Genomic DNA, 26,715 nt, shown 5'->3' with positions numbered 1-26,715 from the left:
CCCGGCGCATCTGTAATTTGCGAAAGATAAACATTTTTCGATCGGTATTCGCATTACCATTTTGCATATCAATTACGACGCAATTTACGCGAGAAGCTTTTGCAAAGGATATTGAATTTCCCATTGAGATTTTAATAACAAACGACTGATTTGTTATTCGCAAATATTTCATGGTAAAAACGTGCGTTGAATCCGAAATAAATTGTTAAATATTTCGCGTCACGTACCGTTTTAAATAACAGCCGAATATCCCTTCAATTTAAGTCTCGAATCGTTTGTCGAATTGTTACAATATCATGAGGAAAAATGGCGGGCGCGAATATTGTAACACGTACGAAAGAAAAATATAACGATACTTTTAATAAAATAATCAAACTATGCTCACAACTATGCTATTCGAGTACAATGAAAATTAGTTAAATTAGCCATTATTTCTAACATTGGGAGCATGGCATTATTCTAGTTCAAAAGGAAGACATTTATCTACACCTCGTTCTTCGAAATCAGGTTACTAGTCACTTGACCAATACGCAAACAGACCCCTCAATATTTCATAACCTCGTGGAAATGTCGATCACGTGTCAAAAAAAGAAATCGTGTTCCCGTTATCGAAACCATGTCCGAAGGAAAACGAAATACTGGAACGTAATTTGCCTCCATCTTCCCAACGTTCAAATTTCTCTAATACTTTTGCTTCCGAAATACCAGAACCGAATGACATATTCGAAAGGTCTTGCAATTCACATTCACTTAGATAATGATATTTATCCACTCGATGTTCCGAACGTCGTAATAAACGTTTCGTAAGATGTTCCCCGCAAACGTGCATGCACCGTCAAAAGAGACCACAGAAAAGCAACCACCTCGTCGTGCGTCTCTCCAAAGACCTCTTCGCGTCGCTTAAATAACAGCGACCGCACGAAATCGTCTCGCCGCGACTGCCTTTACAGTATCATGGCTAAGCATTCCCCGCTTAATTAAGCGTAATGCTTCGCGGGCGTTTAGATCTACAGCCGTAATCCACGACGAAAGGCGGCGTTATGTCGACGAAACGCGCGCGCTAAAGCCGATTTGCTCGCGGTCGACGTATAAACGGGCCAGGTTATCCGGAAACAGTGTAAATTCATAAAAGGGTCCGGCCGAGGTCGCGCTGTAATTCTCGAAAGTTCCAATTTCGAGGATTACTTTCGGTGGGGGGGGAGCGAACGTTTTCCTTTCCCTCGAACGTGTTTGCTGTCCGGCGCAGGGCGGCTAACATCAAAGAAGTCGTCCACCAGGGATGCAACCGTCCTTGACTTCGTTTGCATTCGCAGTTAATTGGAAACGCGAGATTGGACATGCGGATGCAAAAGTCTGTTTAAAGAGGGGGGGGGGGGAGGGGGGTTTCGATTTTTCTGCCATGAAACGGAGACAGTCCCCGGGGTGTAGAGAAAATTAAAATTGATGCGTGTTGTTACGAGGAACGACTCGATCGATTTATCAAAGTAATTTTACCGAGATCTCTGACGTAAAAGAAACGATGTTTTTACAGTAAATTTTTTTTTTTCTTTTTAATCACTTTATTTAAGGTCACGTATAAATTAAATCTGAAGGCTTCTCCGTTAACGTTGAGTATAAAAGCGAATAATATATAACCCGTTTCAAGCCCTGCCGTGTATCTTGATCGCAGATCTGATCTAGATGCCGAAAATGAGCATGATGGCCACGGCGCTCATCATGCTCTCGAAGGTCTCGTTTCCCTGGCGCAACAAAGGAGGCATTATCCTCGTTCGCGAGAAGTACGAGAGCAAATGTTATCGCCGTTAACGTAGCTCCCCGAGCACCCGTTGTCATGGACGTAACGACCTCGACGTTCACCGTATTGAAAAAACGATAGCACCCCCGGTTCCCACTCGATTTCATTCCGATATCAGCCTGTCTCCCGATATTTTCGTTGGAAATTCGAGATGACGCCGAAGGCTCGTGACACGGCGTGTGTCATGGGAGAATATCTCTCGATTTCACATGGCACCGCGCGCGTCTGCATCGGGAGCGCTTTCCCGGATGACAGTATAATAACTTGGACAGTTTTCGGGGATTGCGCGAGGAACGATCGGAATGAAGTCGTCGCTCTATCGTGTTGCGACGATGAGTAAGTGTCGCAGTAAGATCTTCCAGTCGCTTTGCCCACCCTAATCGAGTTGCTGCTTCGAACGCTCTCCAGCAGCCGTGATCGGCTTTAAAGGAACGGAAGGTTCACAGATCTCTCGTTAACGAATGCGAGTAGGGGACCAGCGAGTGCAGGTCTCGCAATAACAATGCTTGGATTCGAGCCTAATAGCCCGTTGACCTTTCAGCACCTGTTGATTGTCGTTTATCAACGATTTGCATGCGCAGATTCGCCAAGCTCACCTGACTGCACGTCGAAACGAAAGGGTTGTCCTCGAGGGAACGATCAGCGTGTTGATCGACGCAGAAATCCCAGCTCCGGCAGAGTCCAGAGCGTGATGCATGGTTGTTCCGCGCTCTGTCGCGGCGGATTTATTGATTTTCGATTCCACGGAACGTTCCCGCCACCCTGGCCGAGTTTCCCCTCGTTATTAGCGAATTGCCGCGCGTATCCAACCCCGCGAAAAAGTTTAACTATTCTAATAGAGTGTCGGGACACTATTTGCCCTTGAAGTACTTCGCTCGAGTGAAATTAACTCGTCGATGGGGCTTATCGAGCGTTTCCTGAACGATCAAACACTTTTCAAATTCGATCGAATAGGCAGAATTTTTGAATATAAATCTAAATGAAAAGTATTCACTGACTGATTGAGATACGTTGTGGAGAATCATCGGAAGAGTAGATAAATTAAGAAGCGAAGAATGATAATGAAACAAGGAAGCCTGACAGAAGATTAATCGACGCGAGTACACGGCTGATCGAGGGATAATTAATGTAACTTCTTGCACTCACTCGAGACTCGAGTAACTTGTATTTCATTCGAATAAGGATGACTTTTACGTTGTCGCAGGTAGGCTACATTTACGGTGTAAATGTTGATTTACTGGAATTGTTCTGGAATCTTTAAACCACCAACCGTCCGCTAATATTTTGTTAGTTGATCCAAGAACTGTTACCTGTCTCGTGAGAGATTCAATTAATTTTCATTAAAATCAATATTTAATGTGGCCTACTTTCGCTCTCGGAGTGGCTGCAATTTCTCTAAGGGTATTTCCAAGTAATCTTTTCATGAAATCATTCGCTATATTCCGCCATGCTGTTTGGAGAACATGAAAATGTTCATCTCCAGTTTGAACTTCCTGCCTTTTACTGGCTCAGCCCAGATAATCCCGGTATGGTTAACGAACTCGAGGTCCACAGCTCCACAGTTGACCAAGTCATAACTGTCATGTTACCGTGCACTTTACAAAATAAAACCATGGTTAATTACTCGTTTCAGTGGACAAAGGGAATGTAAGAAAAATAAAGTATGGACGACGCTGTTAATAATAACTGCGTTGAAAATTCTACAAAATGACGAAAGGTTATAGTGTTTCTCCGTGACGATAGCAAGTAGAGAGCAAAGGCGAATCGCGAAGCGTACTGTAAAATGCAGAACGCGCCATGGGTGGAATCGAGTCGCGAAGAAGCGAAGAAATACGGACTCGACTTCCGACACCTTAGCGAGTCCTTTAGGATCTCTTCGAGGCTGCTGCAATTCGTTTTATTGATACGGTGCAGAAGGGACTATAAACCGCGGCTGCTATCTCAGGATTTCGCGGTGTGTGCTCCATCCAACGAATTATCTCTCGTAAAACACACGAGTCGCGATACTTTCGCGACTTTACGAGGTATCGTCCCATCCGTCCGCGCCCTTTCGAATTTATTGTAGAAGCGGACTCTGGTCTCTTTGTTAACGCGGTACGGCTTTGTCGCCCGGTCTCCGATTTCGCTGAACGTTACAGGAGCTTTTTAACTGCACGCCGCAGTGCTTCCCGCTGTATACCGTAGCAACACGAGTCCCGTTTTTTGTTTAAAAGCTTTTCAAGGATCCCATTCATGGGTGTCGAAATTGATTTTGTTATTGGATAACGATTGACGTTTTCCTATTCCGTTCGCGTGGATGATTCGTGAACTATGTCGGGTTACTTCTTTTTTTTTTTTTTTTGTCTAGAACGATTTCGTCTTTATATTATAAAATTATATTCCGATAGGCTTTCGTAAGATATACGACAGAGGTAAGCTTATTTGCATGAAAAATGTTCTTTGGTTCAGACTGTATATAATTCATTCTTCGCCCCAAAATATCTCTTGAACAATGAGCAGTATTTCGAAACTGTATCTGAAATAATGGATGAATATTTAAAGTAGCAACGCCATCGGATGGTGTTCACGAGAGTAAAAGAAGATGTAACGTCACCATGAACTTGCGATAGAGAAACGAAAGCTTGAGAAACGATGGCAGCGCGACAGCGTATAAATAATGCAACTTATCTACGCCAGCCACGCATTTTCGCAAGAGTGGCGCGCCACTGGTGTATTATGATAATCCTATTCAAAGCCGCCGGATCTCACCTTCAGCGACGCGGGAAAAATATCGGTAACAAATAATACCATGGAGTAGAGGTTCTTTGTGAGATACAGCTAAACAGAATCTTTGTCGAACCAGCCAGACGAAATTGCTGTGATACCAAAAACATTGTTAAAGGACTATCGGAATGTTTAGCTTAACGTATCTCAAGTATTTTAATAAAAATTTGAACCTAATTACAATTTTATTTTGTAACGAGCACATCTATAACAAGAAACGTTGAACAAAATCGGAGTAGAACCCGAATGCGCGCCCTAAGCTACTTCGAAATCTATTTTCTCGAAAACGAAGCCTTGTACAAAGAAATTTTATTCCATATTTCGCATTTATTTTTGCATGTGGACACTATTTCTTATCGCTTGTCCCACTCGTAAGAAGATACATTCTACTACAGACTTGGTATTCAATTTAATGCACCTCTGCGTTGCTTTAGTAAGGTATATTCTAGTCTTTCGTTTCAACGGTATGCAACGATAAACAGAAATTATATAACTGAAATTCCTGTTAACATTGAACCGAGTGAATCGATAATTATTCATACGCTGCCCGTAACATTGTTACCGTGATTTCTACACCGTTATTCGGTAACATTCGATAATCGACTTAATTCAATGCAACGCAATCTCATTCTCTATTAAGAGAGATTCACGGACTGGAATAAATTATTTAATAAATTTCAACAAACCTCCGAATACCATGAAACCTCGGTTCATAAATATATATTTAACGATTAAGTTCAAAATTAAACGCACTTTCAGTTTGTTTAACCGGCACCGTTATCATTTTCACGAAAACATCGACGGTAATGCCAAAAGTAAATAGAACGCCTCCAATTATAAGCTAGTATACACACTTTGCCCCGTCAATTCCATCACAGCGAATGAAATTTTTCTTCGTTTAAATATTTCGATTAAATGCTATCGAATTACTGTACGTCCTCCGACACAAAATACAACGTAGCGGTCGACGAATAACGAGTAACGAATTATTGTTTCTGCCGACAGTTGTTCATGATCGATAACTGCGCAGACGATTGGCGGATCGCGATGACCTGGCAGAGGATCGGGCAGATTACGATCGAATTGGTAATCTGCGCGATCCACCCGATCCCAGGGGAGCACTACTTCCTATGGACGACCAAGCTGGCGAACAAGGGCGGCGACTTTGGCTCCATATGGGTGCCGTACGACGTCACCCTCTCGCTGCCGATGTTCTTCAGACTCTACCTCATCTGTCGCGTGATGCTGCTGCACTCGAAGCTCTTCACCGACGCCTCGTCGCGCAGCATAGGGGCCTTGAATCGTATTAACTTCAACACTAGGTTCGTCCTGAAGACCCTGATGACCATCTGCCCGGGCACCGTGTTGCTCGTCTTCATGGTCTCGTTATGGATCATCGCCTCTTGGACGTTGCGTCAGTGCGAGAGGTAAGAAATCATGGAATAGACGTTTGATCATTCTTTGGTGTTGTATGTTCCTTGGGCCTTTATTGCTACTACAGGTAAAAGACCTAACAGATATAGAACTTTGTATATCGGGAAACAAACTACGCGGTAGCGGAGTCTATATCGCTTCGTATAACATTCGAATATCCTATATCTTTTGCACCAATGACAAATGCGTGGACGTGGGTATCTTTAGTTCTTAAAGAACCAATTCCCATTGGAATCGGATGGCGAAAGTTGAGCGAGTGGCTGTTATTCGATGGATACTTGGTTTATTTTTAACCTTTCCATTGTCCTGTTTCCTTTGTGAGTTAAACTAGGTCGTTTCGAATCGAAAGTGAAGAATACTTACAGGCAACTTCATTTTAAAGAGAAACTGATCTACGAGTCTGTGGTAGACGTTTCAGCGAAACGAAAGAACAGTGAACGCTGTGTACAGGATGTTCCATTTTCCGGGAGCAGCTTAAGTGGCAGCAACTCGTCCTTAAATATATCATCGAATAGTTCGTTCGAGTAGCACGGCTTCTCTGATACTGAATTAATAATGCCAAACATGTTAAGGAGGTCTTCCTCTATTCGGATATCCTGTGTGTGACGTTCGTGACATATGATTTTATCGCGTGTGATGAAGTGAATGGAATGAAAGTGACGTAACGCATGGAAATGATTAATTTGAAAACGGACAGACAAGGGATAGCATATATTCTATCTACGCCAGAAAATGTCACGATCGGAACCCAATCATAAATACTCTAATCAACTATAATATTTTATTTTCATATTGGAATTTAAATAAGCCTTGTGCACGAATCGAATCCAACGCCTTTTATTAATGACTTTCTTGTCAGTCTCGTCGTTAGTATTAGCAGTGCCAGGAAGCAAATGTTCCCAGAACAAAGGCATAAATCTTCCCCGAGCGAATATCGGACGATCGGAGACTCGCTGTTAATACGGCGATAGAGGATTTACTACGGGGCCGGGATTGCTGGACCGCGTATAATTAAATTCTCCCGCAAATAGCACGGCCGATTTAGGGAATCGCTGAGGGCCTAAGGACGATCGATCTTGCGAGCCAATACAAGAGTTCGCTGCTCTTTCGCGCTAGTAATCACGGATCATCGAGATTCTTTCCTCCGCCGTTCTAAGCCACGATAAAACCTCTGTTTCTTTTTCACCTTCCGCAACGAATGGACGCATTCCGATCTTCCAATCTTAACCCTCCATCGAGGAGGTCATTTCGACCTGGAACCATTTCCGCGTTCTTCCTTCACGGGTCGAAAAGTTCTCACTCGTAGGAACCACAAGGAGAATTCGTGTCTGCGTCCAACTCTTAATAAACGATGGACGTGATTTTTGGCACTCGGTTCTTTTGAGACGAGTTCATAATTTTGAAGATTGGCTCCGTGAATCCAGATAGTAGATCTCTTAACTCAACTTTCAATGTGATATCTATAATAAGTATTGTGACGGTTGGAACGGAATTTTGTCTGCAAGTCGAAGTGATCCTAAATTCGTTTACTTGATCGCTGGCAAAGCGTCGACCTTTCGAGGGTTAAATGAGACGTCGACTAGGAAGTTCCGTTCAATCGGCTGGATAAAAGAACCCGTTGAATCTTCAATCAGTTATCGAAGCTGTATTGTCGGGCCAGCTTCCACCGCTCGACTCCCTTTCCTCGTTTCCGGAAGTTTCCAGCTCTGGGGAAGAACTTCCTGATTTCGCGATCTGGATGAAAATCTTGGGAATTTATAACGCCGTTTCGGATGAGACGATCCGACGAGATTGGCCGGGACGATTCGAGGAAGAACTCAGGGTTCGAGGGTTGCAAATTTAATCCACCCTCGAGCTGATGTTATTAAAGCGTTTGCGCGTTTGTGCGTATTCGTTTGTTGCAAGGGCGTTCGTCGGGGTTTACACAGCCGGAGGTTTACGCCAGTAGCATGAAATTTCTTACGATCTTGCTTTGTTGGACTGCTGACTCCTCGAATGTATAATTCAGAACATCTATTCGCATCGTTAAATGACTTCAACCGTGTTAGAGTAACGAATTCAAAAAGGAAGTTTGGAATCTTTTCACGACCGACAATCTTATAAATATTTACAGACAACTGAAAGCTTCGAAGCGTACACCATAACTCTAATTTATGTATTTTGAAAGTAATCCAGCGTCTTCGTAAAGTTTCGAAAGTAATTATTCTGATATTAAAAAAAGCTACTCGCTAAAAAAGAAACTCGGAAGAAACTTGGCGAAACGAACGGGGTAATTAAGCGGGTGGCTAAGAACCTTGAACACGCTTCGCTCGTAGTTTTTTTTAATGACAGTGGATCAGACCCGAGATCGCGAAGAAACTGACCTGCTTCTTGTTGCAGGATGTCACAATTAGCAGAGAGGATGCACGATTATTTCCAGTAGCGCTCGCACGAACATCCTCTAATGTCTCACTCTGTTTTCTCTCCTGTGTCGCTAGGTTCCACGACGAGGAGCACGCGAATCTCCTTAATGCCATGTGGCTCATTTCCATCACGTTTCTGAGCGTCGGTTTCGGTGACATCGTACCCAACACGTACTGCGGTCGAGGTATAGCCGTTTCAACTGGATTAATGGTAAGACAAGACGCAAAGTTTAACACGGCCATTCCCGCGAAATTTGTGCGCACCTCCTGCTTGCTGCTATTGAGACCATTTGTTTACAAGAAGCGTTGATAATCAACACACATTATTATTTGAGCCGTTCGCTGTATAAATCGATCAACTCCCCCATTTACATAAAAATTGTAAGCTACATCTACATTTATGCGTTCTGCGATATTTATTTGAGTTCATATTATAAAGAGAATTTTAAAAAACAATGCACATTGTTTCGTTGGATTTCTGAATTTTTTGTTTTGTGGAGTTGATCGATTTGTGTAATGAACGGCTCATTTGACCATTCTCATAAAGCTTGCCCCATTACTTTTTCCTACATTTTAATTTACCCTCTGGAAGATACTGGTTTCACTTATTGAACAGATTAAACGAAACGGGTTAGTCGGTCAAATACTTGAACTTACGTCGAATTCAATATTACAGCGAACGAGAATTAAATATATATATATGTGGTTATCAAATGTATCGATGTTGTGTGCTTTTACAGAATTTTTTGTACATCTTGATTCGCCCAATATGAGAAATTTATTTTCAGTTTTTAAATACAATACGTTAGATGGAATAGATTAAAAATCCTGGAATGTGCATGAGAATCGATATCGTACTCGACAAACATTAAAGAAATATTAAACGAACGAATTGCCAATGTTTCACACGATGTCGACAGACATAGCTGTTTGGATATGTGCTTTCACGTAATTGTCTGTTCTCAATTTATCCTGGGCAAAATATTTATTTCGTTTTTTTTTTTTTTTTTTTTTTTTTTTTTTTTTTTTTTTTTTTTTTTTAAATAGAGTAGAACCTGGAACTCGAAAAAATGAGTAGAATGCATCAACGCCGGACTTCCCCGAAGTTTAATTCGGAGACCTCCCTTCTGTAAATATGTATTTGTTTAATCGAGCTGGTTCGTGTTCGAATTTATGGGAACCTAAAACAGTTCGAGCAAGAGAGAATTCAGCACATTTTATGCACGATGCACGTCGAAGCTAAGGACTATCGACCACAGCATTGCGCCAAGTGGTAGTTACGATGCACTTGGAGCGACACTTCGTCACGATAAACGTTACACAGCGAGTCTAATCGTCCCGTTGGGAATACGCTGAATCCTTATTGTTATTGCACTTCCGGTTCTATGCTAATTCGTCGATTTGGGCCTCGCAGTCGTGGATCGTAATCTAATTTAGTCGCGGTCTTGGTCGATTTTCTGTGAAATTCCGGCCGGAAGTCTTCAAAAAGAGCTTACGTCGTGCCAGTGTTCGCATCCCTGCGCAGGGTGATTCTTACGAAGCGACTGATCAGCTTAGAGAATAGAGAATTTTCGTTTCCTATCGTAATCGAATAGAAATTGTTCGTGACATCTGGAATCCTCTAAATACGAGAATACCGTCACCGCGGATTTTTATTTACATAATTTTACGCATCCACCTAGCTCGAAATCGCTGTGAATACTCGACGTAAAATCGATGCATGCCTTTTAGCGACCCCTAGATGTGTAGAATACCTTAGAATTGTAGACATGTATGAACCCGTCTCGATCAACTGAAAATACACTTTTCAGACTGACTGTTACAGACCAAGCTAGCGCATGCGATGCTACTAGAAATATCATCATAACGAGACCTAAGTGTACGCACACAGAAACATTGCCTACTATGTTAAGGCTTTAGTTTTTTGTAGCCAATTCTATGTATACAACGTTTATACGATATCTATACGATACTAAATAAATTATGAAAAAGACTACGGCTGATCGATTCAGCGGTAAAAGGTCGTTGGATATTCTCCTGACTGTGTACTGCGATCCAGATCGAAGAGCATCGTCTGCGTGCACAAACTGCGAACGGATACGGAAAAACTGTTTGTCCCGAAGTGTTTGCCTTCTAAGAATCACTCTGCGTCGAAATCCCATTCGATTTTCCTCGAAATTCGTTGCGATATCGCCCGGAGAAGCGAATACTGCTGGCGAATCGGTGTTGTCGTCGCGTTTGCATTCCATTGGAGGCTGCGGTTCCCTCTAAGAGACGCGGATTATGCATCTGCTGGGAGACCGAGCGTCGCAGCACGAATATGATTTTAGTCGGTGGCTGGGAAGGGAGAAATCTGTCTCTAATTGAGGCAAAGTAATCCGTTAAAGGGGGAACTTCGTTATTTGCGACGTGGAAAATGAAAGAACGGTACTTGTAATGAGCTGAAAAGGTTTCCCTAAGAGGATCAACTCGACGATAAGGGTAGAAATGCAATGGTTGATCGAATCATCATCGAGGAAATCAGGCACTGAGAAAAGTACACGTTTTCTCAGGCTTGCCAAGCGACGAGAAATATTTGAGATAATATCGTTCGATACCTAACTATTCGGCATGCAGTAGCGTCCACTTTTAATTCTTTTAATTACCTTCGACTAATACCTTCGGACTTTTAAAAAGTGAAACATAAATTTCTCTGAAAATGGGTGAACTATAGGAGATGTAACGAAATCATCATTATCGATTTTAGTTGCTCGAAATGAAAGTGCACCGAGAGCTGTAGGGTATCACTTTATATACCTAACCCCGACCTAACCACTTTAATTTCGTTTAACGAGTGTATCGGTACTTTTTCAAAGTACAAGTTACAAGGTACTCGCCATCCTTCGTTAATGAAGGAAATGCAAAAACAACGAAGGATTTATATAGGAATAAAGTAATTGACTTCGCTTATTTGGAGTAGGAATACATTAATAGCTCCTCTTCAATATCAGATCATTTAAGCTTCTACCGACGCATTTTTATCTAACCATATTTTTCACGAGCGATATCACGTATCGTTTAATACAACGCAAGGCCCGTCATCTATCAATGAAACAGCTGCAGCGTAATAAAGCGATCATTCTGCGATAAATAAAATTTAATTTTCAATCCTTTAAATAATCGTATCACTTCAATCGTATCGCCTCGCTTTAATTTCGAACTAACCAATAATCATTTTGCCATACTTTCACTACGAATATCACGTACATTAAAAGAAACGCAATTTCCATTTGCTATCAATAACGAAACAGCGGCAATGATAAATCTATCATTTTTGTATAAAATTTAATTTAAATTTCGAGGGTTCGAACAATCGCTAAATGAGAATTCGATCAATGAATGGAAACGCAAGAGAGATTAGGAAATGATTATCGCGACAGACTGCGCACGAATACGGCGACGTATCGTACCCAGTCTATTTCTTGTTTACGGACGGTTCTACCGGGGAACTTGGAAGATTCTATTAAATTAGTTCGTAATTAGCGCGGCTGCTAGTTTCGTAATTAAATGTACATCGGATAGCCTCGAGTTCACAGGTACGTTTCACGGTGTTTTTAGGGCGCCGGATGCACGGCCTTGCTGGTGGCGGTTGTTTCCAGGAAGCTCGAGCTCACAAGGGCGGAGAAGCACGTTCATAACTTTATGATGGATACGCAATTAACGAAAAGGGTAAGACGCAGCCGCTCGTAGATCCTTGCGAGGATTCTTCCCTTAAGCTATACGTACGTGTTCTGCTACCGCTCCTGTGACCGTGGTGTTTGACAATATTATTCGTGGACTGTCCTTTAACTGCCGATTACGTAACAAGCGACGCGGTTACGTCGACCTGACTTAGAAAATACCATCCTGTTCCCTGAACCTTCCTCTGCGAAATGTGCGTTTCCAAAAGGCTGCAACGCCTTTTTTATTCAGATGAAATTTGATCCAATCTCTGAATATCACCATGTTTGTATTTGTTATTATACCTTGGTAAGAGTTTTCTCGATGAAAATTAGTACGATAGAATATTGTAAATGCTTGCGATTAATTTTTATATTAAGTTCATTATTGTTTTTTAATCGATTCTCGTCACATTTCTCTGGTTGAAAACTGTTAGCCAAATAAATAAAGTCCGTCGCTTGGAAAGGAACGCACGTTTCGTGGAGAGGGCTTCAAGGAACACGATAGTATTTTTTAATGCAGACCGATCGCATTACTTCGTTGTTACGTGAACGACGGTTGACGGACAGTCTCGCGAATTTTGTATTTTCACGTGACCAGCACGATGTGTTTATTGTTCTTGTGCCCAATGTCTCTGAGAAACACTCATGTTCGAGGTTGAGGTAAAAATGAGTACAGCGATGCGGATCGATCTCCGCAAATACGATTTCTTCGTGATGTGACTCGTTGGCTTTTGAAAATCAGAATTTTCATACGCATCTACTTCCCCATTATCGATGAACACATTCATCCACGGAAAATGTTTCAAATTCTAATCAGAATTTGGAATGGTTGAAAAGCTTCATCACGCTTCTCGCGAGAGATGGATATCAGGACACGATCAGCATCATTCAGAAATATAATCGAACGCTAAACGAAACGAAACACATACGCAATGGCAAAGCTATGTTGATATCATCACTGTTATCATTTTACACGACTCCGTCCGCTTCATTGTTAGAATAACGCAGAGAGTTACACGCTTCGCTGATTGTAAGTGTGTCACCAACGCTCGAGGAAAGCTCATCAAAGAAATAGCGCTATAAATCATTTCAAGCGAAGTTCAATTAAGTTCCAGCGCTGCTCAATTGCCCGCGACGTTCTTGGAAAGTCGCGGAAATGAACGCATTAATTCCGTCGGGCTTGAAACAAGCAAGCAGTTGCAAGCTTTCAGCCTGTCGTGTCCATGAATGTCGCGTAATATCGGTGGAAATTGGGGTCGCTTTATTACTCGCAACAAATCATTTTTGCAATTTTCCTACAGAATTGTAGTTTGTCGTTTCACGTCAACAACTATTGTCCTCGCTGATCGGTAATGAAACGGCGATGCACGATTTAGGTTTGGACAAGTAATCTTAGGCTCGATGTAAAAATTCCAAACGGTGGCCTCGACACAACTATATTTCCTCTACTGTAATTCCTGACTCTGCTATTATGTAATTTTATTACTAGACCGCAGATTTTATGCTTTTACGGCGTATGCTGATACGGAAGACACGCGTGAAACGTATACAGAATACATTTCATAGATTAATGCAGTAATATCAGTACTTCAGTTTGCATAAATGCATACATTTTGCATACATTTAGTGTATATTTTTCATATCGGCATACGCCATGAACGCGTAAACGCAGCAGTCTATTAATCACGGTGCAAAATCATATCTAATATCATGCGAAATGAGCGATTATTATTGTTGTTTAATACATCGATATCGTCTCGGTACCGATCGCTAGGAACTCGATTTTCACAACGACCTAGCGGCCCCAGTTTCTACCTTGTATTCTAAAAAGTCTCGGATTCGCTTAGGAAAGCTAATCGCTAATGACAATTCGCAACGAGGAAGGTCGACATCAATTACCGTCGAGTTTCCAACGAGGGACGCCCCTGGTATTTCCGCGCTGGATTCTAGACGACCGTGTCGTCTAATGTGTCATTGTCATTTTTACCCGATCTTGATGGTCCGAGTGTCGCGATCGATTCACTGGGGTCAACCGTTGGTCGTCGAACAAGGAAATCGCATCTCACGAGACAAAGCCTGCATCAACCCTCATTCGGCGGGTGAAAAACTTGAAAAATGAGGGAAAGAAGCTCAAACGAGCTAACAGATCCGTCCATCGAACCAGGCGATCGTTGTCGAATCTCTCAACCGAGGAGATGTCGGGGAAACTGTGCGATCGCGACTTGCCTGAATCCAGAGTGGCCAGTCCGGTAATGTCGGATCAAAAGATCGATTTTCTACTTTTTGCATTTTCATGAAGAAGCCTGGACGACGAACGAGCAAAGCTACATAGATTCGATCGTCATAGGGAATATCGCGATGCTTAAAAAGTGAAACGTTATTTTAAACATCCTACCAAACTGTGTCAACCACGATATACAAATTTGGATGGATCACTGGCAACAAAAATAATAGAGCTGGGCAAGTCACGCGACTCACCCTGCAACAGCGCTCGGTTTGAGTGCGGTTAGAAGACAGCGACTCTATCGGTTTCGCGATAACTCGTGTTCGCGGTCTCACTTTTCATCGAGAAAAACGCGTTTCCAATCGCTCCGTTCCGACAATTTTCCAATTATTAGCGTTCCTGGGATCGAATTGCTTCCTGGAATTTTTTTGCGATTTAAGCGTGTCGAATTCTTTTACAGGAGCTCCGAAAATCGCACGAACCGTGGGAAAACAAACGACGAAACATGTAATATTTATTCGGGGACGGGGAGAATGTTTAACGATTTTATAATCATTTTATTCAAATGAGTTCTTAGCGCATAGATATTTGTCCTACTTTCTAATTGTCAATAATGAAATGTTCTTTTTTGCAAATTAATAAATTCAAGGATAAACGCAGTAAGTATTTCCATTTTTAATGTTTGTACACGCGATGTAGAGGGAAGGGACAGGTAAGATACTTAGACAAGTATTAGAATTAGAAAAATTCTATTTCAAAGCCACCGATAGAAAAGGATCAATTTCAACGATTAATTTAGCGAGACTCGATTACTCGATACGAGCCACAACACGAAGGAAGTAGTCGCGATCGACCGTATATGCTTCAGCGAGAGCGTAATTATTTACAAAAATTAACACCTCGCCGTAGACTCGACCAATCACGTAAATACTTGCGATACTTTAAAGCTGCACGTCTTAGAAACCACGAGCAACAAGTTACTCGGTTCTTTGCAACGTATCCTAAAGTCGTGATAATCAACGAGGTGCTTTTGTAAATGATTACCACTAGGGTAAAATAGTACGTGGAGAATAATCGAGGCGTCTATGTTCTGTTTCAGCTGAAAAACGCCGCGGCGAACGTGTTACGCGAGACGTGGCTAATTTACAAGTACACCCGCATTGTGAAACGCGTCAATCCGGGACGTGTTCGAACGCACCAGCGTAAATTTCTGTTGGCGATATACGCGTAAGTCCGATACCAGACACGTGATTGACACCCATAATCAACGTATACCGATGGCAATTAACATCCTCATCCGTAATGCAAACTTTCAGACTCAGGAAAGTGAAGATGGATCAGCGAAAATTAATGGACAACGCCAATACCATCACCGACATGGCCAAGGTACCAGCACCCAAGTAACTTAGAATTCGATTAAATTCCCCATTCGTCTCGTCGACGACACATTGTCCGTATCGCGCTTCTATCGATTGTCCCTTTGTGTACGCGAACAAACCCTTCGTTTGCAGGCCGTTCGCCACTGGCTCGAAGATTCGACGAAGAACCATATTGTTTCGATAAAGCCACGCTTATTGGGGTCGAGTGTCGACCAATCAATTTCATAAAAGTTCAAAAGGAAAACATAAGATCCATTCATCCCGAAATCGAGATAACTTTTCGACTCTATGGCGAACGAACTCTTTCACCGAACTAATCGATACGTCTACTATAAGCTCGCGAAACCTGTGGTTTTAGAGATCTCGAGCATCGAACAGATTTTCCACGCAATGGGAAAAAGGGTTAATTCTGAATGGTTCACTCGACAGACGCAGACCACGGTCTACGAGATCGTTTCGGACATGAGTACGCGTCAGGACGCCTTGGAGGAGCGTCTGGTGGGCATGGAGGACCGGCTGCTCGGCCTAGAAGAGAAACTGTCCGGCCTTCAGGGTCAACTGGAACTACTGCCGGAGGTACTGACCAGGTGTCTCGCTCAGCACGCCGAGCGAATGGAGCAGCGGCGAAACTTCCTTCATCCGGACACGGCGGTCGCGATGACTGGCGGCGTCGGCGGCGTCTCCGTCGGGAACAGCCTGTCGATGGGCATATCGGGCAGCAACGTGTCCGCCCACCATCCATTGGGCAGCATGTCGAATTCGCCGCTGCTGCCGCACTCGAGGAGCGTGCCCAGCGCGCCCAGCACCATGTCCCTTCACCCGTGGCCAGTCAGTCCAGTTCTGCCGCCAGTCTCGAGCCGTACGCCTCACCTGGTGCCAGAGACTGGCAAACACCACAGTCTGGCGCACTCCACGGTGGCCACCACGACGACTTCGCAGTCGGCCACCAGACTCACCTCGCAGTCCGGAATGGGGGGACTGGGCAACAGTCAGGGCTCCGACAAGTCTCCACACAGCTGAGTCTCGTCTTTGCAGCCGCAGCACTCTTACTAAGGAGCCCGACAATGGGCCCTTTTAGACGCTCGCGTATCTTCGAGTCCCTCCCACGCGATTAGCTCCACTCTCTCTCTCTCTCTACTTTTCTCTTTCTCTCTCTATCTCTCTATCTTTCTCTCTCTCTCTCTCTCGCTCTCTCTCTCTCGGGAACAGGAAATTCTATCAGGTCCATCGATGCGCCGTGATATCGTGGACCGTACTTCTGGACCTATGGGGTTCAGTGGACGGTAGTTTAACGTCCAGTTGGCTGCGAGATTGGTACCTCGTCGGGTGTAATGACCCTTAGGGTTATTGTCTTTTGTATAAAGATGAGGTTCCGTTGGGGCCTAGGTCTGCACGAGGGATTCCGAAGTAATGAGGTGCGAGAATATTCAGCGTATACCAAAACGTTCTTGCAGACTGTCCAGAGGAGAGCTGGGACCACTTGTGTATTTCCATATGCTAATATTTCGGTGGTTCGCTGGTCAAATTTCTATATGTTCGTGGTGTTCGAATAACGACTACGCGTCAGGTTCTTCAAATCCATCGATCCGTTTCTGATCTCATTTTTATTTGAACTGCTTTTATATTACAATATTATATGATTCAAACAATCCCAGCTCTACAGCGATGTTGAAATATGTAAGTGAAAGAATAGATGTACGGTGCCCTCGGTCAGTACCTGGATCGAATGGCCTCATAACTCCGTTTGTTGTTGATAAATCGGTTTCCAGCTGAGGATGTAGATTCCCGACCATCAATATTCGCTAATGTCGATCAATAAAAAGGCACAAAAGCGAGGTTAGAGAGAATCGGCAACACCGATATCTCCGAGCTGGGCCAAGATGAACTCGCGCCGCTTCCGAACCCCCTCGTGTCAAACTTGAAAATTAATTTTCCACGTTTCTCCCTCGAACGCGTTCGCTACCACGCGTTACATAAGTTCGATAGCACAGATTTTCTATCCTATGTCAAATACAAGCAAACGAAGACCCGTGGCACCACGGTCGCGTTACGTGTAACTGATTATTCAGAGTATTCGTGTAGCCTCGTTGATACATTTGATTTGTACATAGTTGAAAGCATAGCCCGCATTGTATAAAATTACTACTCGAGGATTACGAGCGTAGCGTGATCCGTGGCAAACGGTTCTCCAGACGAATCGTGGTAGAGATCGCGTCGAATATTCGCAACCATCGAAAGTCGGAGGATCGGGTCTCGCAGCCACCGACGATCAATCTTACTAGCCGCCTGCTTCCGTAACCGAGCGGCGAAACGAAAGTCTTGCAGTAGCATAAACAACGGATCCAATCCTCTTCCCGATTGATTGTGTCTTCTACTAAAGATCAAGAAAGAATCCAACACACACACACACACACACACAGACGTCGAAAGATGGAATCTCTCGCACTTGGGGATGGATCCAAGTTTCGCAGAGATTCCCGAGGGCCCGCGTGGAAAAAAGGGAGGGACTCACGGATACGAGCGTCCTCTTCCACTCGCTGCGAGCTGCTCCCCTGCCCAACTTGCGTGCCTGAAAACTTTTTTCTTAATATTTAAATATATATTCGACACACGAACTCCATCTTATCTCTGTATACCTCGTGAAAGGAATGCGGACAGGCACAAGGTGTGTACGTACCAGGAGGAACGCGCGTGGAGAACGTCTCCCTCGACGAGAACAAGGGTGGCTCTTAAGGTGAACGAGCGACAGGGTTTCCCATCGATGTAACACGCATGGACGAACCAACGCTTTAACGACGGTTTTAGGGAATAAGTTAGCGTTATTAGTGACGGCACGAAGCGTCGTGCTCGTCGGTAAGTTTTAATTTTCGCTCACGGATCGCGTGCGGTGGCAAGGGGATGAAAAATGTACCGCGGAATATTTTATGAGCACTTTTACATGAAAACGATTACGGAGGCGCGTTTCGGGGACGCGATAATGTTCGAACCACGCATCTGAAATTACAATTGTTAAGTTACTCCAACGGGGAGAACGATCCCGGTCACGTCTGACCCTTGGACGGGGTTGTCCCGCTATTTTGCTCCCCTTCGCGACCTAATTCTTACGTTTCCGCTGATGGAATGAGAGATAGCTGAAATTGTTACACACTTTCTTTCTCGGCGCTCTTAACGCAATGCCAGGAGCCCAGTGACGAGTTTCTGTAACGCGAGCCGCAGTCACGAAGCGAAGTTCAAGATAGCCCAATTTTTAATTTGTATCGATCCCCCAAATTTATGGCTCGAACTACGCGTAAGGTTACAGCAGATGGGTCAATCTTGAAAACTTTTCTTTATACGATCACGAATACGCGGTAATAAACATCCTGACCGCGAGGAAAGGACCAACAAGTAGATGCTGATCAACTACCGACGAGTTGACCCTACCGGTTAGAGTTATTTTGGAGTGGACGATGCGCTTATGTCTAAGATAATCCTCTGAACCATTAGTATGCTAAAGCCATCGTTGTTCTCTTGGAATTACCGACGAGAGTTTCAGAGCAGCGACGGTATTTCCGATATACATAAATTCTCCCATTAATCCATTTACCTTTTATTTACATCGCTACATCCTGTTTATTTCTACTTTCAAGCTAGCACGTTAACGATTAATTGATCCCACCGCTTCGTGACTGCATCTACCGATACAGCCTCTGACAACTTCCAACACAGAACGATTAACCGAACACGAACCCAATAAATCTCCAAATACCGCGACAACAAACTCAGACGTTAGCGTTCCCATAACCAATTATGTAAATAGAGAACGATAGCATAAATCCCATCGTCGATCCCCCCTTCAAAACGAATGACGCTGGACGAACTTTAAGGGCCACCAAGAGACCACGAAGTGAATCTCCGGGACTGATGGAGGGAGAATGCAAAGTGATCTTATCCGCTTTAACGTCCGTAGGTTACATAGGATATTATATTGTTAGTGTATACAAAGTGTATGTACGTGGCGCACGGGTACAAAGGCTACGTTTCCACCGAATGGGGGAAATTTTTTATAAACGGGCTACGCAGAGCGGTATGCACGCGTGTGTGTGCTCGCGCGGGTGTGATCCACTCGCATAACACCGTAAACGTTAATTTTATCGAAAATTGTTGCGAACGAAACGCGTGCCGTTCGCGAGAAATCGAAATTTCTTTTTTTCTCTCTGTAGTAAAAAAACAGGCAAAATCGGTCTGGATGCAAGAATGTGACCTTCGATGACCTTGACCTGACTTCTCGTGCTTCGAAGTTGGAAAATCGATGCCGCGACTTCGTTGACTTCTTTTGGTCCCTTTGACGCACTTTACCGTAACTTTTAAGCGACTCTTTTAAGTTCTCCGAAATATTCAAAGGGTGTGATACATTTTGCAAAGGGAACACAATTTTGGTTCTTAGTTTGTGTTTATTAATGTTGGATAGACAAACTTGAGCTGAGGTTTACCGAGACTATTTTGGTATTTCAGGACGTGAGACGGATCTAGGTCACTCGAAAATCACGTATTCATACGTAGTCGAATTCGTTTCGAACCCGTCTCGAATACATTGTCTACATTTCATGTTGTGAAAATAAACTCGAACTCAACGAGAATTCCGAACTGACCCTGACATAGAGGCGACAGAAAAACTTCGAATACTTTAACGCACGACTTCCTTTCTACTGGACAACTTTCGTTACCCTGTAATAATTTTCGGTAGAATTAAAATCCACGGGATTAGGCAGTCGGACCATCCTGTACACACGCTCCATGCCGTTGCCACGAGATAGGCTTAATTAAAACGAAGTACGACTAAACGAATGGGAAGTAATCGATTCGTCAACGATGTTTGACGTCGACAGCAGGAGTGGATGGAACAATGCATCGAACAGGAAGTTGTAAATAAAGAGAACCGACTCTGCAACTGGTGCACGTTGCAATTCAGTTTGTTCATTCAACGAGGTAGTCCATTATTTGGTTTATCTTCGATTTTAATGAACGAAATTCTAACGTGCATAGAATTCGATAAAAGAAAAAGATCGTTCGTCTAGTTTATAATCCTGAGTTTAGTTTCTCCCGCGTGCCATGTGATTTCGTAGTCTCCGCGTTACACATTTTCAAATTAAGATTTTAAAAAATTCACTCACCACACTGCATGGCAGAGCATTCTTCCGAGATGTTCCGTTCACCGTTTCCTGTTCGAGGCGCCATTTTATCCAGTCCTGTGTTCGTATCGCGTGGGACTGCGATGACCGCAACACGGCCGGAAGTCGACGGCGCCAAGACGTTGAATTCGTTGCAGAGCAGAGCGAATTTTTCATCTAGACAAAAAATTAAAAATATCAAACAAAAGGTACAGAACCTTTGATATGCAATTTATCCGATAAAAATTACTATCCGAATTTCGGTCACGTGACGTTCGGCCAGCCCGCCGTTACGAACATGTCGCGTTGGTACGAATATAAAGTTAATTTACGTTAATTGATACCAAGCGTTCAAGTTGATTACGCGGATCGGGGGAAAACGAGTACGTTAACGGACAGCGTCGATGAAATCAATCGCGATGCGGCGATTCATTTCTTCGACCGAGTATACATATATAAATATATATATAACATTCACACATATAATAAAATACACACACGAACACGAACGAACATACTCAAACCAGAGATGGGCAAAATCCTTATCTAGATTATACTTTAATCAACTTTTTATCCATTACTCGTGAATTTAAAATTAGAATTCGAATTATAGAATAAAATATTTTACGCTGAGTGAATACAAAATTGATCTATCAACTCCGATATTAATTAAACCTCACTAATAAGCCGTTGTACTATTGGTTTCAATCGTCGCCTACTATTCCAAATAAATTTTCCCCGTCTCTGATGCGAACACACACATACACACAAACACACGCATGCATAAACACATATGTTGATAATATATTATGATATTCCGTGACACATTGTTTCGTAATATATTATTAATTTCGAACGTAATATAGAATATTACGTTGTCCACGCAGTTTGACGTATAATTCGTTGTTTCCGACGTGATCAACCCCGAAGATGTTCAGACCTCCGAGAAACGCGAGCGACGATCTAGTGGAGACAAGCAAGCGAACAACAGAGAAACGAAGGAGCAAAACCGTAACCGCACGATCGACACGTGGAATCGCGTAATCGAGATTTTTGGGGGCAGATCGAACCACTCGATTCCTCGTTGAAAATGGAAGAAAAGAAGTCTGAAGGGGACGAGAAAGGATCGATACATTTGAGAGAAGAAAGATAGCACGACTTGGACGCGAAGTTAAACACGCAACAAGAAGAACGAAGGAGACTCGAAGAGACTTGTCTGCCCTCAGAAATGATCGAAAATTCGTTTCCGCGAGGAAAAATGTTGGGACCTGGGTTTGTCCAGTCCGTCATTGTTTCATTTCGAAAGCGTTGTTTCGCGGCTACTCCGAAACGCGAAACGGGACCAAAAAGAAAAAAAAAAATGACACAATTGTCACAACGTTCTCATTCCCTTTCTTTCTCCTATCTTCCTCTCTGGACGCCTCCATCGAGTTTCTCGTTCTCCTGTTCTCGCCGCTCCTCTGTTCTCCCGAGGAGGTTTATTGCCAGAGATGGACAAAATTCTCATCTAGATAGGATTATCAAACAACGAATGATGAAATTAGGGCTTGTAAAAACGTTATGCAACTAAAAATTTAACCGTTCGATCGAGCAAATCGGTATCGAAGTTTTGCCCATCTCTATCTCCTACCCCTCTGTACGTTTCTCCCTCCCTCTATCTCTCCCTGTCGCGGCTCAACGTACTGGACACAACTCCACACGATATTTTTATATAGATTTCTTAAAAGTGCATTATAGTGCCAGGAAGACCACGCCAAGTTAAAGAAAAAAACTGAAAAACAAAAAACAGTCGCAATATCGGTGCGCTAGGCGATAGAAACCGATTCTATAAGTATTATAATATTTAAATACGGGAGCTGTAGTTAATCATCGAGATCATCGACGAAGCACGTGATCGCGAGGGACATGTCCGGGACAGCTCTGTCGCTACCTGTCTGGCCGAAGAATTAATCGACTGGGACTTTTGACCCCTACTGCCACCTCTACTCTCATCTCCTAATTAAATGCAAATTTTGTAGTTAATTCATACAGAAGAAATTCTGTTTATTCATTCTACTTATTTATCACGAAAGTACTTGGTCCTTATTGTAGTAGACTCAGAGAGAAACAAATTTCTCTTACTCCTTCGTTTCTTTCTTACTAATCTCTCTACCTCCGAGCTACGTCGAATGAAGCTCGGCAGAATAATACCGAAATCAGAAACTCGTCGATATTTTCTTTGGCCAGACTATTAGAACGCACGGTTCCCCAAACATTTCTAAAATAGAGGCACGAGTATGTAACACAGAACTTCCAGTGCCTCGGACCTGTTCTTAAACAACCATAATGTCGGGTACCCGCTCGCTCCTGTCTGCCACGGGGACAGGTGATCGAAAAGGGGGGAATCGGTGCAGAAAACAAGGTAGTCTCGCGTCGATTGCTGTTAACGAGTCCCGGCGGTGCTTCGTTTATGCAGCGTCGAGCCGCGATTCTGTCGGACAGAGGCGATTATTTGCACGACCAACACGGACGCCAATTATTCGAACGGAGTTTCGGGATTTTCGAGAGAATTCCGAGCGCGCCATCGTCCTCCGTTAATCGAGCGAATCGGTGATTTAAAGTTAACGGTCCAGCGGTCTCGTTAGTCTGATCGGTGCCGTTGTTGCTTTGGATCATAAATTAGCCTCCCACGTAGAGATCGGGCAGCTAGGTTCGAGAGGTATCGAGTTGGCCGTTTCGAGTTAGCCTCGTAGGCGCAAGGACGAGACGTAGATACGGTCGACGCGTTGTTAGAAGAATCGCATTCTCGATATTTCGATGAAACATAACGTTTTTCAATTGCGACGCTACCTTCGGAGATAAACGATATTCTTTAAGTAACGAATAGTTCCATGAGACTGTAGTAGTTAACGATCGGATACGTCGTCGAAGCCGTTCACGCCCGAGCTCGAGGGATCGTTGGGCGAAAGAAGGACACGGATAGGGATCGCGGGAAGGACCTCTTGCTTTATCGACGCGACGAACGTCCATACTTTCCGAGTAAAATATGTTGCATTTCTCTGCCAACGACACGCGAATAAATAGAACGTTATCGATTCGAACCCCACTCGTTATTTCCTTTCGACAAGAGTCTTCGTTACAATACATCTCCCAAATCGAATTGACCTAAAGAAGCGAAGCTTTCGAGGAAAGTAATATTAGGACACGGCCATTGCGTAGCGTAGAGAACCGACTAACGCGACAATGGAACAGAGGGAAACAAGAAAGTCGCTTTTTGCCGCACATTTCTCTGAACAATAGCTGTACATTAGAGCGAGATGTGCTCTTGGAAAACGACACCGCGCGACGAAGGAGATCGCTTCGGTACGACATCCCACGAGAAGGACCTTAACCGGCGAGTGAATTGTCCTAGTGAAATTGTTTCATTGACGACTTCATGTATTCATATAAATATAGATAGAACACTGTACCGTGTGTGAATATAGAACGGAACGCTCTGTGCGTCTGAAATGTTTTCGTTACTTCGAACAGCGCCCAAAAATAGCTGTGTCGCGACGATGGACGGAAATCATTTTTTTTTTTTTTTGTTTACAGCGCACTGCGTAAAAGGATTAGCATATCGTTCCAAAGATCTATTTCGTGGAACTGTCCGAACTAACGCAAACGCTTCAGATTGACCAAGTCCCTTCCTTGACTATGCAGAGATTGATTTGTATGTTTATACCTGTACATATGTGTATACTATATTATGTAATATACACGATATTATAGTATATAGTGTATATATATACATATATTGAAAAGTGTATTATGGCCTTTGTTTCGAAGAGAGTTTATGCGTTTATACGTACGTCTACGTGAGATGTTGAGGGCGCTTTTGCGTTAGCCGGCAGGTTCGACCTAGCATCTTTCGCGCGCCATGTTTTCACATTCGTCGAATGTTTAATTGATGTTTAACTGTCGTACTTTGTATGTGTACATATGTATTTTGTACGTTCGACGGGATTGCAAATGCTGGGGCGGGAAGAGCGTCAGTCGAACGTGCCCCGTGGCTGAGAACATGTATTGGATGCTCCCCTCCTGTTGTGCGACGCGCAGTGATATTTGGGTAATATGCACGAAGAATGAAACCTTAAACGTTGATAACAGGGAACGCTGCGAATAATAATTTCACCTATCGCAATTTCGTCTCTTCTTGAAATTGTGTAATATCTGTTAAGAATTTGTTCCGTTTATGCTCGTTTATAATTACCAATTTGCGTTTTTCCATCTTCAAATGTCGGATAGAAATAGGTTTCGAGCGAACGAGCCTGAGTTCAGTGCTGTACGGTATTGCATTTTTTCCCAAGGAAGTATACAATATGTAGTTGTTCTACTGAGTTGCGATGTGCTCGGTCACGATAAGCGCCAACAGTCAAGCCATGAGAATGGGTTGTAGCTGAAAAATGGAAAGGAAATTTAAGATAGACAGCGAACGAAATAGAGTAAATATATTTGACATCGTCGTGAAAAGTATAAAAGACAAGAACGAACGAAGAGTCAAACGTAAATGTAAGACGATTCAGACTATCTTTGTACATAACTATAGCAAACAGAAACACGTTGATCGTCGTTCAGTTTCTTTCTTCCTGTTACGATCAAGTATGGTCAAGAAAAAAATCACGGTTACTCGAGGTCATCTCTCTCACTGCGAATCAAGTGAAACTCTTATTTTCACAATACGCCGGTAACATATGAAAACGATCTTTGTTTAGGTTTAAAAAATGGAGTTCAGACGAAATTTCTATGGAGCATCTCGGTGACCTCGAGCCGCCAATTGATTTCGTCCTGTCATAGCCAAACTACACAAAATTCTTGAAAACAGAAGGAAGAAGGGCGAGAAAAAATCCTAAGGGATGGAATCCTGAGAAGGGTTTTCAGGGGATCGTGAAAAAGTATAAACGGGCGCAGGAAGCTACTTGAAAATCGCAAACGGTTCGATCAGTCGTCTTTGAAAACAATGAATCAACGGTAATTCAGTCAAGTGATAAAAAAAAATGCCACGAAATAAAAAACGCAAGAAGAGGACGAGTTGAAAACACTTGCCGGAGAAATCATGCTCCGAGCGATTTATACGAGCATTACTACGTTATTATCACGTATAATCATTTACTATTGTTGTTATTATTATGAATTATTATTATGGATTATTATTATTAATAACAGTAGCGTTTAAACGGTTTTAACTCTCAGACACTTTATTAAGATCTTTACCAATATTACCTAGCGGGCTGTCGCCATCTAATTGTTACGTAAAATGACCAAAAAATTACTAAGTAATGTACTAACTATTAATCTATAGGGTGATCTAGCGACCACGACTTAAGGGGAAATAGTCTTTTTTAACGAGTTTCTCTCTCTCTCTCTCTCTCTCTCTCTCCCCCCCCCTCTCTCTCTCTCTCTCTCTCTCTCTATCCTGTATTATTTGTCGCTGAAAGGACACACAGGAGAAGCACTCTTGTCTCGAACTTCTCCAATCGTATACAAAGTGAATAATTTATATCAACCCTTTATATAAATAATAACCACGAGACTGACTCGTGGTACCTCGTTCGGACTTCCTACCTTCCTGTTTACTATGGCCCGGAAATCGGGAGATAACGTTTAGGTCAAGGGATTAATATCGTAACGAGACAATATTATTTCTTCGAATTTATTTCTGTCCACTTAGTCGTCGTATCACTCGAGATATATTTATCCATACCCCTTGTTATTGACATTCCCAGATATTCGCTTCGCGGGAATGCACGCAGCTCTGTTTTCGTCTGTACTTAGTTGATGAACGAGGTTTTTGTATCTGCACCGGCGCTGTTGCGTTCACGGGAATCGAACGCGACTGTTGTTGACGT

The 26,715-nt window shown here is 43.1% G+C and overlaps 1 protein-coding gene across 1 annotated transcript in view; it reads left to right on the top strand.

Moving 5' to 3' along the window:
* LOC128886571 (small conductance calcium-activated potassium channel protein) overlaps positions 1–25,347 on the top strand; it is a 193,588-nt gene extending 168,241 nt beyond the window's left edge. Inside the window, exons 7-12 of the mRNA XM_054141566.1 lie at positions 5,564–5,985; positions 8,470–8,605; positions 11,992–12,102; positions 15,419–15,546; positions 15,636–15,705; positions 16,128–25,347. Of these exons, the coding sequence (XP_053997541.1) occupies positions 5,564–5,985; positions 8,470–8,605; positions 11,992–12,102; positions 15,419–15,546; positions 15,636–15,705; positions 16,128–16,718 (1,458 nt within the window). The 3' untranslated portion in view covers positions 16,719–25,347. The remainder of the gene's footprint in view (positions 1–5,563; positions 5,986–8,469; positions 8,606–11,991; positions 12,103–15,418; positions 15,547–15,635; positions 15,706–16,127) is intronic.
* The last annotated feature ends 1,368 nt before the right edge of the window (positions 25,348–26,715 follow it).

The sequence above is a fragment of the Hylaeus anthracinus genome, unplaced genomic scaffold (assembly GCF_026225885.1).
Source record: "Hylaeus anthracinus isolate JK02 unplaced genomic scaffold, UHH_iyHylAnth1.0_haploid 11985, whole genome shotgun sequence".
Lineage (NCBI taxonomy): Eukaryota > Metazoa > Arthropoda > Insecta > Hymenoptera > Colletidae > Hylaeus > Hylaeus anthracinus.
This window is presented reverse-complemented; position numbering and strand designations above follow the sequence as displayed.